Genomic DNA, 17,496 nt, shown 5'->3' on the forward strand with positions numbered 1-17,496 from the left:
GAAAATTTTTGCACTTTTTTTGGATCAGTTTGAATAGTTACTTTGGATTGCTTAATTTTGCATGTTATGCAGAAATAGCAGTTCACAGCTCAACAAGACTCCATGCACATTTTATAATAATTGCATTTCAGCAGAAGTCCACATAGATCTACAGTTCTTTTATCAGACACATCAGACTTTATTTTCAGGCTTCAAACTTTGTAGCCTGCAGATCTACAGATACTGTCATGTCCAAGCCACAGTAGCGTGCAGTATAGTATCAACATGCAGTTCCTGTCAGCACTGTATGGCTCACATCTACCGTTACAGATATTACAAAGAATACATTAGATGTCTATTCCAGGTATAAAGTTACACTAGGCATTACCCAACCCATAAAATGCCTAACCTGTCCCCAAAAGAAGGGCTGACTTCACTATATAACTTTTCCCTGTCACTGAAGAAACCACACCACAAACTAACGTTCACAAGCTATTCTGACAATGATATTTTACAAAAAGAGAGAGAAATAACACTAACTCCAATGCATCAGGAAATTTTTCATAAAAGAATTTCCTTTATCTCTGATTTTTCATACTGTTATGCCTCATAAAATGACTTTCTGAAGAACTACATCCCACAGGAGAACCTGTTTTCTAGCAAAGACGCTCACTCGATAACATTTTCAGAGAATTGGAAGAAGGTCAAAAAGCCAGCTAATTACATCATTAGCTTTGGAAAGCGCTATATATCAATTCCCCATAATAAACGCATAACATTTTAGTAATCCTTTAAAACCGAAATTGTGATGAGCATTTCTAATAAAACAGTATATCAATAACCAAGCAGCATTTTTGGTAAGACGAACTGATTAGAATTATAGATTATTTTCTGTTGCTGGTGTATAGGATGAGCAGAAAAGAAAATCCAGTCTCTACATTTTCCGAGTAATGTGGTAGGTTTTAGTTACTCAAGGTTTGAACCAGTAGCTCAGTTTTACAAAATGAAATTCTATACAGTAACAATGTTTCTCTGTGTAATGCTTAAAATATTTTGAAATTATTCCACCTATGCTTATATCTGAGTTTTATTTACAGCCAAGTTTCACTTGCCTCTTTTAATTACTCCCCACTCCCACCCCAGTTTATCACTGTGTGTTCAGTAACAAGTTTAGAAGTTCTAGCTTTTTGAAGATTTGTAGTTACAGGCCATCCTTAAAGATATCTGCATTCTTGCACTGTGTTTATTAAATTGCATGCTTCAAAGAATTTGGTAATATTGTACTGCTAAGTCACACGCATTTGCTGAGTTTGCCTTTGGAGTTACAAAACTCTGACATTGTTACCAGCTGACGGGTTTTCCCAGTGACTGTAATCTTCGAGTTCTGATCAAAACATAAAGACAACAGCAATAACCAGTAATTTTAAAAGGCTGAAGTCTAAACTGGCTGACAAGAGCAATACAATGCCACTACAGTGCCTCTTGGATGAATCAGCAAAACCCACATAAGCATCTATAGGGGACGTTTCACAAGTGAAGGCACTCGGTGCCCATAGGTGCTGTCAGAGCCGTGGATTCCCTGTCCAATGAGGTGGAATGCTCCACGGGCACATGGTTTACGCTGCTCAAAATAACTTGGGACCTGCAAACTGACAAATGCTATTGCTCCGGTGGTGACAGGTTGTCCAGCTTCTTACAGCCATCCTCATAATAACGAAGGTTAACTTCCTTCACTGTATGGACTCCTAGCTGTTTCTGTTCCTGAGGACTTGAAGAATTCTCTCGCTTCCTTAACTTTAATCTCACACTTCTGGATAATTGTCATCGCTACTAACTGCCACGGTTGGGCAGCAACATCTGGAAGAATTAAAAAAGGTAATCCCTCAACTTTAGATCGGTTTACATTTTGATTTTGCAGCACAGGTGCAGAAGGGTTTGATGAGCATGTATATTTGAATGCTAATTATTGCTGATAATAATACAGGGAACAAATACTTTTTAAACCGACTGACTTAAATTATGCTGAGGCATGAGTATGCAGTGAAACAGAAACAATGTTCTGCAGCATTATACAAGGCTTGAATAGCATTGGTGGGCTTCTCAAAATCCCTCGGAGACAGTCTGACTCCTCCACGGAGTCAACAGAAGATTCTAACGACCTGAAAAGTTCCTTGCCGGGACTGTATTCTTCTTCCCGTTTATCTTCCCTCCACATTCTGAAATATTTACATTCTGGTATTCACCCTTAAACCCAGATGCCATAATTTGGATTTCCTTCTTAAGCAAAATTAAACCTAATTTAATGTGACCCCATAGCTAAATACTTTCTATTTATTTATTTATTTATTTTGTCGTGTAAAATGACCCCACTGGCTATATTTAGTGTTGGGAGATCTGCTCTCTGGATTAATGTACACAACAGCTGCAGAAACACTCCTACTAGAAGGGCACAGCTCTCCCCCTTGAGCTCTCACTATCTCCCTTGCTCTCTTTCTCTCTCTCAGGAAAGTATTTGACTGTCAGTAGCATATGTTTGGCCCAATATATTGCAACATTAAGCAGTAATCAGAAGCCCATCTTAAGTTTTACAAAATTATATGTCAACAATTGACAAGAGAACAGAGTATCTCTTGAATTTACATCAACAGAACATTACACGAATCATGCTAAAGACATTGATTATCAGTAGTTTTCTTTTGGTCATGAGGTTTACATTCGTAAAGACGCTCTACACTTGAAGAGTGGAAACAAAATCAGCAAATGCTAATGGAATAATTTCATAAACTTCAGCAAGGCTCTTTTCCCTCTCCTACACCTCCTGAAGGTTCCTAAGGTCGGGATATTTCTTTCTGTCTGTCTTTTTTCTTTCAGAAAGGGCTAACAAAATTAAACAGCAGTAAGAAGTGTTTTAGTTCCTGTAGCTGAGCAGAATGATATTTACATATCAGAAATAATTTATAGACAATTCAGCAGTTGGCTAGGTTTTCTTTGTGACAGACTATCAAAGGCAGAGGAGAACTGTGTGTTCTTTGCTGTTTTGCTATTCCTGTGCATTCTTTAGAGGTTTTACAGCAGGTCTTGCTGTGGTACTGAAGGAATGTTTCTTATCAACAGCTGCTAAGAATTAGCAGTCTAGGTATATTTGCACATAAATACAACATTAAGACAGTTTGTTAAAAATTTCCACAATACCATAAGGGCAATTGGACAATGCAATATAATCGCAATCTAAATCACGGGGGGGGGGGGGGGGGGGGGGGGGGGGGGGGGGGATCAGTTTTCCGTTTAAAACTTAATTGGTTTAGTACTTGTTTTCATAAACAGTAATATTCTACAGCAACAGGCAATTAATTCCACCTAATACAAATCTCATTTAAATGTCATAGTTTGAAAATATGATTCAAATGCGAAGGTTTCTATGTTACAATATTCTTAGAGAAGACTGATGAGAAAGCATAAAAAAAAACCAGCAGACAAAAAGAAACAAATACAGTGACAGTGTGAAAAAAGACAGGTAGAATTGGAAAAACCTTAGGTGAAGACATGCAAGCCAGATTTCTTTTGTGTCTAATTTAAGGCTTGAGTTCCCTTTTTCACTAGGGACCAGTATTTGTATGAAAACTGAATCTCATTTCCAATACAAAACAGCTCACAAATTTTAAATTGCCAGACAAAAAGATGTGCAAATGCCTTCTAATTTGTATAGCCCCGCTTTTCAGGGCTCTTTGTCCAGTTTGTGCTTGTTCAGTCTGGCTACACAAGCAGTCAATTGTCTGGTCTTCAGATACACGTGCACAATTCCCTTGACATCAGTACCACTTACATACACGGGTAGAATAAAGACATTTGCTCAGTGTTTTAAGACATGCAAATATTCATTACAGTACCTTACACAGTGCTGTAATTTGTCAGTCCATATTGAGCTCATGCAATACATAAATCCCTTCTTAATACTGAGAGCTAAGCTGTAGCTTCAGTCCCAAACTAAAACTTTACAGTAGTCCTCAACCGCATGCATTTGTGGGTTTCTACACTGCTCACACATCCTGCTAGCAGGAATAATACGAATTACCTAGTTTGAATCATTTGGGTCACAGCCCATGAAAGTGGATTTGCAGTTTTAGCCCTGAAAGGCTTGCAGAGTGGTGTGTCTGTGTTTGGAGCAGGATAAATGAATATTGTTGCCTGTTAGTTATATTTTCCATTGAGGACTTTTGCATGTACATTCAGCACGAAATTGTGGACCTCTGCTGTATCTTTTTGGGCCTCTTATATAAACTATCTCTCACATGGGCAATCCTTGAAGGAAACTGGACTGCATACATTACTTGAGTCAACAAAAACTTGTCCTACATTACAAGCATTTGACTACTCACTACTACACTCAGAGCTGGCCTGACATCCGAGGCTCAGCCTTCACAGGTCAATGGGAGAGGAGGATGGAGAAGCATCCCAAGCAGGCCTCAAAGACAGCCGTCACCGGTTTTCCTTTTTGACCTTCTAATTTAAACATCAGATTAAATTTATTTCAGTTTCAATTTGACTTAATATGGAGTTTCTTCAAGATACTGTTTACCTTGCAGTTCAAGCAGATTCACTGAGGAGGCAAACAGAACTTGAGACATGGGTAAGAAAGGTCTCAGTTCTCATTTTGAGAACTACTAAGGGACAATATTAATTATGATAAAATAAAAACTTTTTGTGATCAGAGTAAAAAAAAAAAATGGAAAAGCTCTTCTCATTATACGATAGTACAAAGCAAATGGTGAAAAGTTAGAGAGCTTTGAATGTGCTTTTTCCTTGAAGAAGAGTTTGAGTATTTTATGCTGCTTAGGGTGCTCACTAGTGTATTACTGAGGCATGACTCCCAAGTGCACACAGGTCTCGAGTGCCTTCTGCAGAATGACTTGGAGAGAGGATTTATCCCATCCCATTCCTGAGCTGATGAATTCCAAACTTTTTTTTCTGTTGTGGGCTGCGTGATTATGCTGCCAACAGGAAAGGGAAGAAACATACAGGGATGAAGTACAGTGGTAGTGAAGAACGCATTTCACCTCTCACATTTCTAGCACCAGAAGAAAAAATACCACTATTTGCTTGCAAAATAGGTGCTCTTACAGCTCATTAAAAGTCTCTAAAAGCAAAATAGGTATTTTTAAGGCTTTACCATTTGTACACTTTGAGTCTGATTCAAATGCCTGTGGATGAAATGGTGAACACCTCCAGAAAAGAGTAAAAGAGCTGTGTTAGAGGAGACCGATATCACTACAAAAAGCAGTCTAGATAGATCCTCTGCTACAGAAGTCTAGACTCTTACATATTCGCAGCTTCAAATCACTTGCTTGTGGTTTGATATTACTACCTAATGTTCATAAAATATTCACATGTTAAATTATATCTCTGTAAATTCAAATTATTTATTACTTCACTGTAAACTAAATATAGATTATATATAACTATATATAGATAATTCAATTCTATATTCCCTTTCTAATGAAAATTCAGATAACAATTTCAATTTAAAAAGAATTTAGAATTAGTTTTACCAGTTAAGGCCCCAATCCACTATCACAAACATTCAAAAGATGAGGTACTGTTCAACTCCCAAGCCATTAAAGATTTATTAAAAATAATGAAATTTCCCCAAAATTCTAAATATTGGATGTTCTATATTTACCTTTTTTCCCTTCTTTCTTCCTTTTTCCTTCCCTTTCCTCCCTTCCTTTCTCTCTTTTACCTTCCTTACAGAAAATTGCACATAACTAACACTTTTCAAGGTCTAAGATTCAAGTTTGTAGAGGAAAACTTTGCATTTTACCTTAAAACTACTTAAAAAATTTAACTGCGTGGCATTTCCAAATAGATGGGCTGTGAGGTGGGAGTTAGTAATTCTGTTCATAGATACTTCAAGTAAATCCCAGCCAAGTTTAAGTGAAGTTGCTCAAGATCTATGCTGCAATGTACCTATGGGCAGAAGCTGGACTAGTAGAGGTTTCATTTACAGAAGAGGGGCTGATTCTACTTATTTTTCTGAACAGAAGCAGTAGTAGCCACATATCAGTTATAATAGCAATTAAAAAATCCCTTGAATAGCAGACATTGACATTAGAGCAAAGAGCAGCAGTATACGAAGATGCTTAACACACCGCCACCACTAGTCTTGTCACTATTTACAAAATCATGTAACAGCAAGCAAGGAACAGCTACCAGCCTCTTTTAGACTAGCATTCAAATGAGAGATTTAAGATCTAGAATTTACAAACAGATTAGAGAGAGAAGAAAATGCCATATATACTTAGAACATTAAAAAGACTATACTGACAAAGATGTGTAAAGTAGTAGGATGTTTCCTAAACATGGACATAACCTTTAGCCTATTTGTTCTTTAAGAGACTTTGTTTTTATCAGAAGCTGTTCTGCTCCTGGGCTTGGAGGCTCTCTCCCTATTTTCCATTATTTAATTGCATTACTTTGAAGTGGGAGTTTTGTGAGCTGAATTTCTTGATTCACTACAAGGAATAGAATTCAAAGCTACTCATGCGTCTAAAACAGAAAAGTAAGCCACCTTCTTGTACATAGCTTTCTAAACACAATTATTAAAAATATCTTACATTCACACCCCCAAACACACACAAGACTGCTAGCCTTAGTCCTCTGCTCCAGCCTAACCATTCCTGGGCCTGGAGTCTCAAAGTCTGCCCTGCCACAGCTACAGCTTGCCAACAGGCAGTAACGGAAACCCTGACAATGGCAACCGCTAAGTGAGAATTCCTGCAAGGACGTAAGAATGTGATTGTGATCGTTAAATGTCTGCAAGACAGATAGCTTGTGTTATCTCTTAGCTTGTTTTTCAGAGCTGCAATCATACAGTTGAAACACTCATATAACTGACAGTGTTCAATATTGTACAGGTAAATGCAATTTATGTGCAATTAAATTAAATGGAAAAGGATATAGCCTCTAATACCTGCTAAACTTTCCAGTTTCTGGACAGGGATGCTGGGCATACAGGTCCAGAGCCTTGCTGTGTAAATGCCACAAAGGTGCCACTGTGCAGAGGAAGAAGGAGCAGTTTGCTAACTGTTCTGATACGAGGTTTCATACAAAAGCAGTCTCAATTAAAGTACTCGTAGCTTGAAAAGCTAGACAGGAACAATATGTACTGACTAAAATTACTCATTTTTAGCTACAACTGATGGCCAAAAAACATGTGTAAATGCTTTTTGCATTAAATCTGCTATATGCAGATAATGTCTATTATGGTAAAGTGAAGGAATGTTTGAAAAAAACATCTTCAGGGCATCAAGCATTCAAAGCTGTCTCTTGCCAAACACAACAGAGGTTCTGCACTCAGATATATCTGGGATTCCCTTCAGTTTTACTGAGATTTCCCTACTGCTGTTTTCTTAGCAAAAGCTCAGCTTCTTTCAGTGATGACTCAGCGATGAGTCTAACAAGACTCTACAACAGGACATGAAAGGGTTCAGCGTCACACTACACAAGCTTGCTGCGGTGCGATTTTCCTGCCTTCTGTCTAAGGATTTTCAGGTCAAGTCACTGCCAAAACAATTCCACCTTTGTGAATATTTTATCCTAGAGATCACTTGGCTAATAAGAGAACGTTGCCATAAATATAGGCTCTTGGAAACTCAGAAAGCTTGTGCAATTAGTTGGCTGGTGGAAACTGAATTAGTAGGCTAAAGAAGTTCATGCAGTCAGTTTTGTTCATGACATTCTCTGATGCCTCTCAAGATAACAGGTGCCCAAGGTCACTGCTGTTAGTGTCCCAGGAAAGCAAAAAATGTGATGCACTTGTTTGGTGATGTAGGTAATGAACCAGCCAAGAGTAGAGAACTGCTGACTGCTGGGGTCAGGCATCCCATTTTCAATCCTAAATAACACCTGTTGAGGGCTATTATTTGTAACTAGCATTGCAATTCCTCCCCTTGACACTGGTTCATTATGAGACAGATTTTTACAGTCTGCAAAATTATTGGTGCTTTCATTGACACCACAGATTGCCGTCTACTGTTTTTTTACTAGAGTTTGTCTTTCTTACTGCTTACTCAGAGTTATCAACAAAGTTATCTGCAGTTATCCACTCAACAGACACATCTGCAATTACTGTATGCATTTTGCTAGCCCCACGATGATATGGCAGCGCTGTGCCATGCACTGCCGCTCAGTGCCAGCGTTCTGTGCCGCTGCACACTGGGCACCATGGGATGGTTTTTGTGCAGCCACAAAGACACTTTTGTTCCAAAGTCCCAATCAGGAAAAATTAAAGGGAAGGCTCAAGCCCTGTCAAGGCCAATTCCACATCTCAGTCTAAACAATCCAGAAAGTCAGGCAAAGAAGAAAGACTGGAGTCAAGACCAGATCTTCATTTTGGAGCTTAGATTCCAGTTTTGGCTATAGAAAGGCTAAACTATTATTAATTATCATTAATAAAACCTGTAGTAGCATAATTGTTCCTCTGGTGATATGTTTTCACTCACTAGAAAGATTGTTTAATAGATATTTTAGGAAATATATTGAGCCTTACCGCTATCTAGCCCAGAGACCAGAGGCAGTATGGTTGGTCTCATTTGAACCAAAGCTCTTCTCCCCTGGCTGTGAAATCTGAATGGCTTCAGCCTACCCAGTGCTTCCCCCAATCATCAGCCCTCTGTAGTCCTTGGAGAGTATAACTCCTTGTAGAAAAACAAAAAAAAACCCCAAAACTGGACATCTCTCAAGGCATAAGCAAGGCATAATTAATAATTGTAACTGGATTGTCTGGTAGCCTCACAGCAACATTTGCTGAAACTCAACATTTTCTGTTTCATTAGAAAGATCACAAAATTCAAAATATCTTAAAACTTCTGTAGCCAAGCACTGCCTCAAAGTGCCACATTTGACTAGTACCTAATTTCTTCCTTACTGAAAACAGAATTAAAACTTATCTTCTACACAAGCTGAAAATAGAGAGGAGTTAGATATAATATTCTGACCCTGGGTGAGCTCTAAAGAAAAGTGACAGCTCTCTAAGGACTAAGAATTTGGCATCAGATTCACTCTCCTCCGTATCTTGCTTCCCAACACAAGGAGCGCTCTGCTCCTTTCTACCTCTTATGCTCTGATGGGCAGAAGGAAGAAAGTTGTTCCAGCTCCTTTGCTAGGGAACAGTTTGTTTTCTCCCATTCACATCTGCTCAGCTGCCCTCAGAGGGGCAGTGACAGGGCTGAACCAGCAAATTGTCCCTTTGCTTCCTACATGTTCACTCAGGACTGTGACAGACAAGTGGGTTTTGCTCTTCCATCTATGGCTGGGCTTTCTAGCCTGGTTATCTGAATGGAGGATGCTTTATACAACTGCATTATAAACAGCTAGCCAAAATGAACCATCAGTACATGGAAGTTTTGATTTGACTACTTTAATTTCCTCTATCATTTTATATTTTCACCAGGTATAGGCATGCCTGATTTTGTTATTTTGCAGTAATTTGCATGAAATTTTCCTTCTTTTGCTATCAGACAGTGGCTTTTTTACTGTACTTTTTTGCAAACTAGAATTATAAAGCTATTTTGCCAATCTAAACACCTCTTCTTTGAGAGCATCTCGTCATATTGCAGTAGTACACCTTAAGGGAATCAGCAGAAATTATTTCTCACATTAGCAGAAATTATTTATTTCATGTTTCAATGCTTTGTTCAAAAGATGACTAGAAGATATGCAAGACCCAGAACAAAGTCTCAGATAACCATACTGAACAAACAATCACTTTACTATGGTTATCTGCAGAAAAGCTGCACTGTGATGAACAATCTCTGTTGAAACAGACATAGCACTTAAGTGAGAAAATCAAGCAATATGTATACAACAGAGGAAAATGAAACCCTGAATAGTTAGTCAGATGATTTCCATATACCTTCTCAACAAAATTATTGCAGGAGTTCTTTAACTTCACTTGACTTCAGTAGATTTTGATTGCACAATATTATTTCCCTACCTGCATTTCTTCCTTAGAGTGTCCTGTTTTTGCTAAAGACCTGCATTGTCTTTTTTCAGCTCTGACGACGATTACAGACATTGAGATGAAATGAAGGTGTGCCATTCTGAAAAGTTTCAGAAAGACTGGTGAAGAAATGTAGCAAGCTAAATTTTGCATGTAAAATACATACCTCTCCAACCATGTAAAAGACAGCCTTCCGCTGTAGCATCTAGAGCTACACAAATACATACAGCTGGATGTTATAATGTAGCCATAACCACATGTAGAGAGGTTAGTGTGGAGCTGCACCCCTCCAGAGATATTCTGAGAGACTGTACCTTCTATGACATCCCACTGAAAGCACACGCTGGTCTCTTTTTGCAGGCTAAGCCAGCTGCACGGTGCAGAGAAAAGAGCTGGTTGTGGCTCTGGTTTTTCACTTCTGTTTTTAAGAGAGAAGGCAGCACATGGGGAGGAGGTCTAAAGCAAATGTGCCCTATGTTACAGCTATATTCTAGGTCTGCAGTTCATTCACGTGCAGTGTTTGTCTTCCAGGCTGTAAACTCTTTATGTTAGAATGTATTTAAACTCTTCAGAGTTGAAACTGTAGCTTTAGCTGTGACCTTTACAGCACACAGTATGCTATCCTAAACAAGATAATATAACCCCTTAAACACGTTCAGCTTCAGTTAGGTTACACAGCTGTTTAAGAAGTAAAAGCTGAGCAAGCAAAAGCAGTATCCATAGAGTGGCAACTTGAAGCCTCACGGAGACCTCTTTGTTCTCTTAAGAGGTTAAATTACATACTCTGTCCAGTCATGAAACAGTTTACATTATCTCCTGTGGGCTTCCCAAATTAAGGTTCTCTTATGTGCCACAGCCTCACTGAAACACTGCGCCAGATAATTTAATGCCAAGCGTTCAATTAGTATTGCAGACCCTGGCTCAGTTGCAGGGACTAGACTGGGTGCTTAGAATCATATAATTTATATGGTATTTTACTTGTCATTTTTCATACAGGCGCAAACTTACCAATATTTTGATTGGGTGCCTTTGTTGTATTACTGATTTTGCTTGTTTCATATTATCAAAATAAAACAATAAAAGCAATAAATCTAAAATGCTAAATATTTACATAAGAAAAAGAATTTCAATATAACAAATTGTGCCTCAGGCAGAGGGATTAAGGTCTCAAAATGCACATCAGAATATGATAGCTTTATGTCCATTCATTGAAGAAGAATATAAACTGTTTAAATTGAAGCTTTCCTTTTTGTAAATAAGGAAGAACGGCTGTCACTCACATTCCAGGAAGAAACACTGCAGCACTATGAGATATTACCACCTCATTTGCTTTTTACCAGCCCCTTTTCAGGAACAACTGTCCCACTAGCAGAGTAGAAAGCCTTTCACAGCAGAGGTATCTTTTTTACTTTTCTTCTCTTTCTCTGGCAGCTTAAGCTGTCACATAAGACTATGAATGGAAATGGCTGAGGCAAGGGCATACACAGTCCTTTCTCTTGATGCCACGACAGGAACAGAAACTTCTGCAGTGCCACACATCAGAGACCTTGGAGTAGGAATATCTGAAACCATCACAATAAGACTTGCCAGGCCGTAAGTGAAGTAGGAGAGAAATACTGTGCACTGCATATTCTGAGACAGATTCAGTAAATAGTCTTGCACTTCTTACAGTATCTGTGAGGTATCAGCTCTCCAAAAGGTTGTGAAGAATATTTGTCTTATTTTTCTTCATATTTAAGCCACCTTAAGATGAGTGTGTTAATAGGATATCTGAATCCCTCTACATTCATAATGGCTCTTGTGTAAATAAAAGGGAGAATATTATGCTGAAGTACTTATTGAAGTATCAAAATGGATACTTCAGCTTTGCTTATCAGGCATGCAGGTTAAGCATGGGCTTTCTGATACTGTCTTCTCATCTGTGGTACATTTTCTCAGAATTAGGATGACCCAAGATAATGATTTTCAAAGGCCTGTAGTACATTTTATGCTCGTATCAAATAATGACGTAATTCTGTACTTACTTTAAAGAGCTTATTAGAAATAATGCTTAATTTAAGACGGTATAGAACATTTAGCACCATTATTGCTTCCTATAATGCAAGATCTTTAAGAATTTTAAATGAAAAATTGTCATTATAGAATATTTTCGTTCTTCTCTCCCCTTCTCCTTCCTCCTCTTATACCTCAAATGCTTTTGAGGGTTCATTTACTTACTACTCCAGTGTCTTTCAAGCTAAATTTACTTAATTTAAAAGTACCATTATTCTCTCACAAATTTCAGTCCTTGAAATACCCAGCATTTAATCTATCTGACAAGATTGTTTCTTAGCTAAGAAACACACATCAGCAATGATAAAGATTTGACATTGAAACTCAGTTAATTGCTCTGTAGTTGAAGTTTTGCCTGGAACAAAATATAAATTACCACGCTTGCAGTTGCTTTAGCTACGTAAGGCTACCAATGGGAGAAAGTGATAAAAGATGGATTTTACTGGATAAAGGCGATCGTATCTAGCAGTATGTATAGAAGCAGGCCTTTAAAACAAGGCCATACTTACAAATCAATATTCAGCACACAGATGCACTTTGAAAATGTTGTGTTCTGCTTTTCAGAAGCCTGTAATTGTGCAATCAAAAAATTTGCTATTGATAAGGTGTGGTCCTATTTGTGCTTTTCGTTGGCAGCATGCAAGACGACAGTTTAGAATCCTCAACTTCAATATCTCAACTTCTGAGAGAAAGTTATTTAGCTGAAACTAAGCATCAAGGCAAGAGTGAAAGAAGCAGATCAGAACCAGCTTCTCATAATTTCCATTATGGCAACGCTTCTGGTGATTCAGATGAGGTAGCTGCCCAAGACGACCTTCCAGATCTTTCTGCCTTTTTGAGCCAAGAAGAGCTAGATGAAAGTGTAAATCTGGCAAGACAAGCTATTGATCAGAATCCACTGGAAACTAAACTGGATGAGCTTCAGGCACATTCACAGCATCCCCCAGATCAGCTGAAAAACACAGCAAAACACAAACAAATGGCCCAGTCTACAGCTTTGAAAACATCAGACAATGGCCTGCGCTCCAACTTTTGTCAGGACCATGTCAGAAACAGAAAGGGCTCCAAAGGGAGCACTCAAGATCTAAAGAAACATCACCTCCCTTCTGAATCGGAATCAAAAAAGGAATTCCTAAACAAGGCGGCAGATTTTATTGAGGAGCTCTCGTCACTTTTCAAAGCTCACAACTCTGAAAGAATAAGACCCCGAACATGCAAAAACTACAGGAGCAAAACTGATTCTAAGAATAAGCCTGCCCAAAAAGGTAGCTCCAACCTATCTAGCACATCAGAAAACAGAGAAAGGCTTTCCATTCCAGTACCTCAAGACTTGGAAAACAAAGCAGAGAAAACATTTGAACAAACAGATGATCACCAGGCGGCAAACTTGGAATCTATCAATCAATTAACAAGTGTAGAGCTAAAAACAGAGTCAGAATCTGCATCTGTATATTCTGATGAGCCTATTGGACAACCACCACGCTTTACTCAAAAACTGAAGAGCAGGGAAGTTCCTGAAGGAACCAAAGTGCAATTGGACTGCATTGTGGTAGGAATCCCAGCACCTGAAGTCAGGTAAACATATTCTGCACTTGTCATTTTGTATTTCTGTAATTGTAGGTGTATACCTTACTCTTTCTAGATATTTTGATGCATATGTTTCAGTAATCTGTAGCCAAAGCCTCTTGATCTTGGTTATTAAAATCAATTAAGAAAAAAAAAATTCCTTTCTTTGAATCATACGAAAGGTTGCTTATATTTTAAGATGACATATTTAGGGACACATTACTTTCTTTGAATTTTAGAGATCTGTTTTTAAATATTGTACTTCCATAATTAAAAGAAAGTGCTAAGTCCTTAGTGAGAAATGTTAGCTATTTTCATGGAAATCAAGACTGACTGTGTAAATTGGCTAAAAACACCAATGGCTGTGATACATCAGGTTGATGTCTGAAGGTATTTGAGATTAACGAACATAGTATCCTATAAATCAAAAACATCCACACATGAACAGAGTGGAAAGCAGTACATTTAAGTTATTATACAAATAACCAGGAGCAGCTCAGTTCTAATTCAGATTCTGACAATGATTCTGCCGTGATCTTACAAAAAACACTTCTGTTTTATCAAGTATAAGACACCCTTATTAACTGATACTTATTCATGTGTGACTAGCCTCCTATTTCTGATGCTTCAGTTTTCACCTATATCTACGAGGATTTTAAAAGTTAAGTAAGAAACATTTGCAAAGATCACTGGAGATGAAAGGAAATGTGAAAAAGCTACACTTTATTCATCAATGACATCAGTGGAATGAGAAACAGATTATTGTAACTTTTAAATTTATCTTGAAAATTCTTAGATCTCATCAGCATTTCTAAATCTAAATTTGTTCATATAGAACTCATTAGTCAAATTTACCTCCCACTTACAGTGGTGGAATTATATTTCCTTTGCTGGGACTGGACCAATCCAATAAAATGGAAAACTCTATCCATCTTTTAGAGACATACTATACATATTTGCATCCTAGTATCTGCAGTGTCATAAATAGATACCCTTAGTCTAGATGGTTGCCTATCCTTTTATAGGCATTTTAGAAATCTATGTTGCTTTTCTAAACATTGAAAAGAACTATTTGCATCCTCAGCATCTAATTAAAGGACTCTGAGCTTCACAGATGGTCCACTTTTTACAACTCTCAGCTCACTGTCTTCCTTACGTACTTCAACAATGCTGAGCACAGCACTACTACCACTTCTACTGCAGTCGACAACTTTTATCACCTTTCTCACTGAACTAATAGGCAACAAATGAAAACTATCTCAATGTCCAAAGATGGAAGCTCCAAACATTTTTGCGGTAAAGAATCTTTGTCTTCCTGTCCCTTGGATTTCTGGCACACCAGCTGCTAATTTTTCAGAAGAAAGAAGCTTTCACTATGCACTCTTAAGTACATAGGAACAAGGATCTACAAATGAATCCTCTTGTTACGGACAACCTTGTCAGGAAGGCAAGAAGTTACCCAGTTCATAGGATCCCTGAACTGTGACTGTCAGACCATTTTGCCCCACTAATGCCTTCAGTAGTAACATGTAGGTTCCCAGGACCCAACAAGACCTTGACCTGTGGTGCCACACAGGGTCTCTTGTCCTTGACAGGAATGTGACCTTCCAGAGGACTAAATGATTTGCTTACAGAAGAGAAATCTGTTCTAAAGCTGGGGGAAATAGCTTGTTTGGGAAGAATATGCTTTCTACTGTGCTTCATGTCTAAACTCACTGCTTTAATTAACAATTTCAAGGCATTACCTTGGTGGATCTTATGCCATTGTAAATGTTGTATTGTGTTCAGCCATTACGTTCATAGAGGAGACCGATAAAAAGAGAAAACAGTGCCAGAAATATGGGGGTTTTGACAGAAAACAGACAGGAAATACCATAATCCCTTAGATATTAGCAATACTCTGTAAAGACTTCTCTTGCATATAAAGACTTTGAGACTTATTTCTCCAAGCACTTGCCTTGATAAATCTTTTTGATATTAAAAATGTCAGTAGGATCCCTGGACATGAGAAATATTTTTTTTTCTCTCATCATTCATAGTTTATAATACAAAGAAAACAACTGAAATAATCTTATTTTATTTATATAGACCTGTACACGAACTCAATCTGTCTTTCTTTGTATTCAGAAAAGGTGAACACTGAATTGCTTGTTTATAGACGTATACTCTGGCGCAAAATGTTAACTTTATGTATTTCTCCAGAAGGCCACAACACCATCCTTGTAACAGCACATCATGCCCATGCCACTGACACATACATAAAATTGACAAGGTGTTCATGCCATCTAAGTTTAGGCGTTTAACAACTATCTGAATTAGAAGCTGACACTATAAAGTCACTGAAGCCTCACAAGGGCAGATCAGAGAACCCAGGAACAATGACTCATCCCATGGAGTATCCAGGGATGGCCAGAATGCCTATGCACCCAGTTCAGGGACTGTTTGATTTCACAGAACTGGATGACAGGTATCTTTGTAACTTGAGTCTACTTTTGTCCCAACAAAACTGAAGTTTTTCCATTGAAATTTCTTTTTCAACATTTGATTTTGTTTATTTTAAATAATAAGCTACTTATGTGAATGACAGTCAATACAGGAGCTTCCTGTATTGACTCCTCTATTTTTATTGAATAAGCCTCCATCAAACTTTTCCAATGATAATACACTGCTGTCAGGCACTGTACTGCTCCAAACAGAAATGGACACTTGGTTTACTGGCTTATGCTTGTAGCCAGATTAGAGTCTTAGAGGAGCTAACACAGAAGTTCAGAACTCACATGCTGATGCCCCAAGCCCAAGGGAAGTAGGGACAGACACAAAGAAGTCCCATAGGGAAAACCAGTCCCAAGCAGTCAAGCTCAAGAAAAAGATCAGGCTCAGTTTTCAGTTTCATAATTTAAACTAACAAATAAAAGATAAATAACAAGGAAGTAAGTTTGAACTCTCCCGCCTTGTATTTTTGTGTGTCTATGTACATGCTGTATTAAGAACAAAGCTTGGAATGTTAGCTGCTTGGACAGAGTTTCCTGATCATAATCGTTTGTTAACAAAAATTTTGTTCTGTTCATTCAAGATTCTTTCAACTCCACCAGTGTTTAGGAGTAACACTAAGAAAGGATGTTAAAAATTGCACTTGCCTGAGTGATAAATATCCGTGTGCTGCCAGTGATCATGGCCTTTTTAGTCACTGCTACAGCACAAGGACACCAGAAAATACAATGTACTTCGGAGTATGTGTTCCATTAACCATAGGGCCATCAGAACGCAGGGTTTTTTCACTAAAAATACTGCTTATCTTTGATCAGCTGTGCAAAGCTTCCAAAACAGTGAAGGAAGCATCTTGTTGGCCATAGTTGTGGAACTCTGTCCAGCACCGAGCTCAGAATTGGCAACCGTCTTGCTTTGAGGGCAACAGTTTTCTGAGGTTTGTGGTGAGTTAGTTCAGCATCTGTGGAGCTGGGCAAGGAGAGAAGAATTTTAACAGATACGCAAGAGAGGTACAAAAATCAGTAGTCCCAGGAAAGGACTAACTGGCAAGATGGCAACTGATGAAAGCAAGCTTAATGTTGACTGGCTCTAAAGCATTATTTCTTCTTCCTTCAACTTAGCTGAATGACCAAGCTCAGGAAACAAGCATCCTTTGGACAAATGTGTGCTAATACATGCTTGCCTGTGTCCTGTGATTTAAAATGGGCTTCCTAACCACAGAAAGGAATCTCAAGTTACTTACAATGCTTATAATATATACACTTACAATGGAGAAGTGTTACTGTGGGAACCCAGGACATTGTGAAACAAGAACAAGATTCAACAAGCTCTGCAATGTAGTTTCTCAGTCAACACTAGGAGCAATCAGATGGTTAAAATGATGTGATGGGGATTATAAGAGAGAAATTAGAGAC

General features: G+C 38.2%; 1 protein-coding gene across 3 annotated transcripts in view; it reads left to right on the forward strand.

Moving 5' to 3' along the window:
* The window catches only part of MYPN (myopalladin), a 78,763-nt gene that overhangs the window by 14,604 nt on the left and 46,663 nt on the right, over positions 1-17,496 (forward strand). For 2 of the 3 annotated variants that reach the window (XM_009944425.2, XM_075423109.1), the window contains exons 1-2: positions 1,654-1,854; positions 12,665-13,603. In XM_009944425.2, coding sequence (XP_009942727.2) covers positions 12,666-13,603 — 938 coding nt within the window. In that variant the 5' untranslated portion in view covers positions 1,654-1,854; position 12,665. Of the gene's footprint in view, positions 1-1,653; positions 1,855-12,664; positions 13,604-17,496 lie in introns of those variants that run through there. The other variant, XM_075423108.1, reaches the window with a different exon arrangement.

Source organism: Opisthocomus hoazin, chromosome 6 (assembly GCF_030867145.1).
Source record: "Opisthocomus hoazin isolate bOpiHoa1 chromosome 6, bOpiHoa1.hap1, whole genome shotgun sequence".
Lineage (NCBI taxonomy): Eukaryota > Metazoa > Chordata > Aves > Opisthocomiformes > Opisthocomidae > Opisthocomus > Opisthocomus hoazin.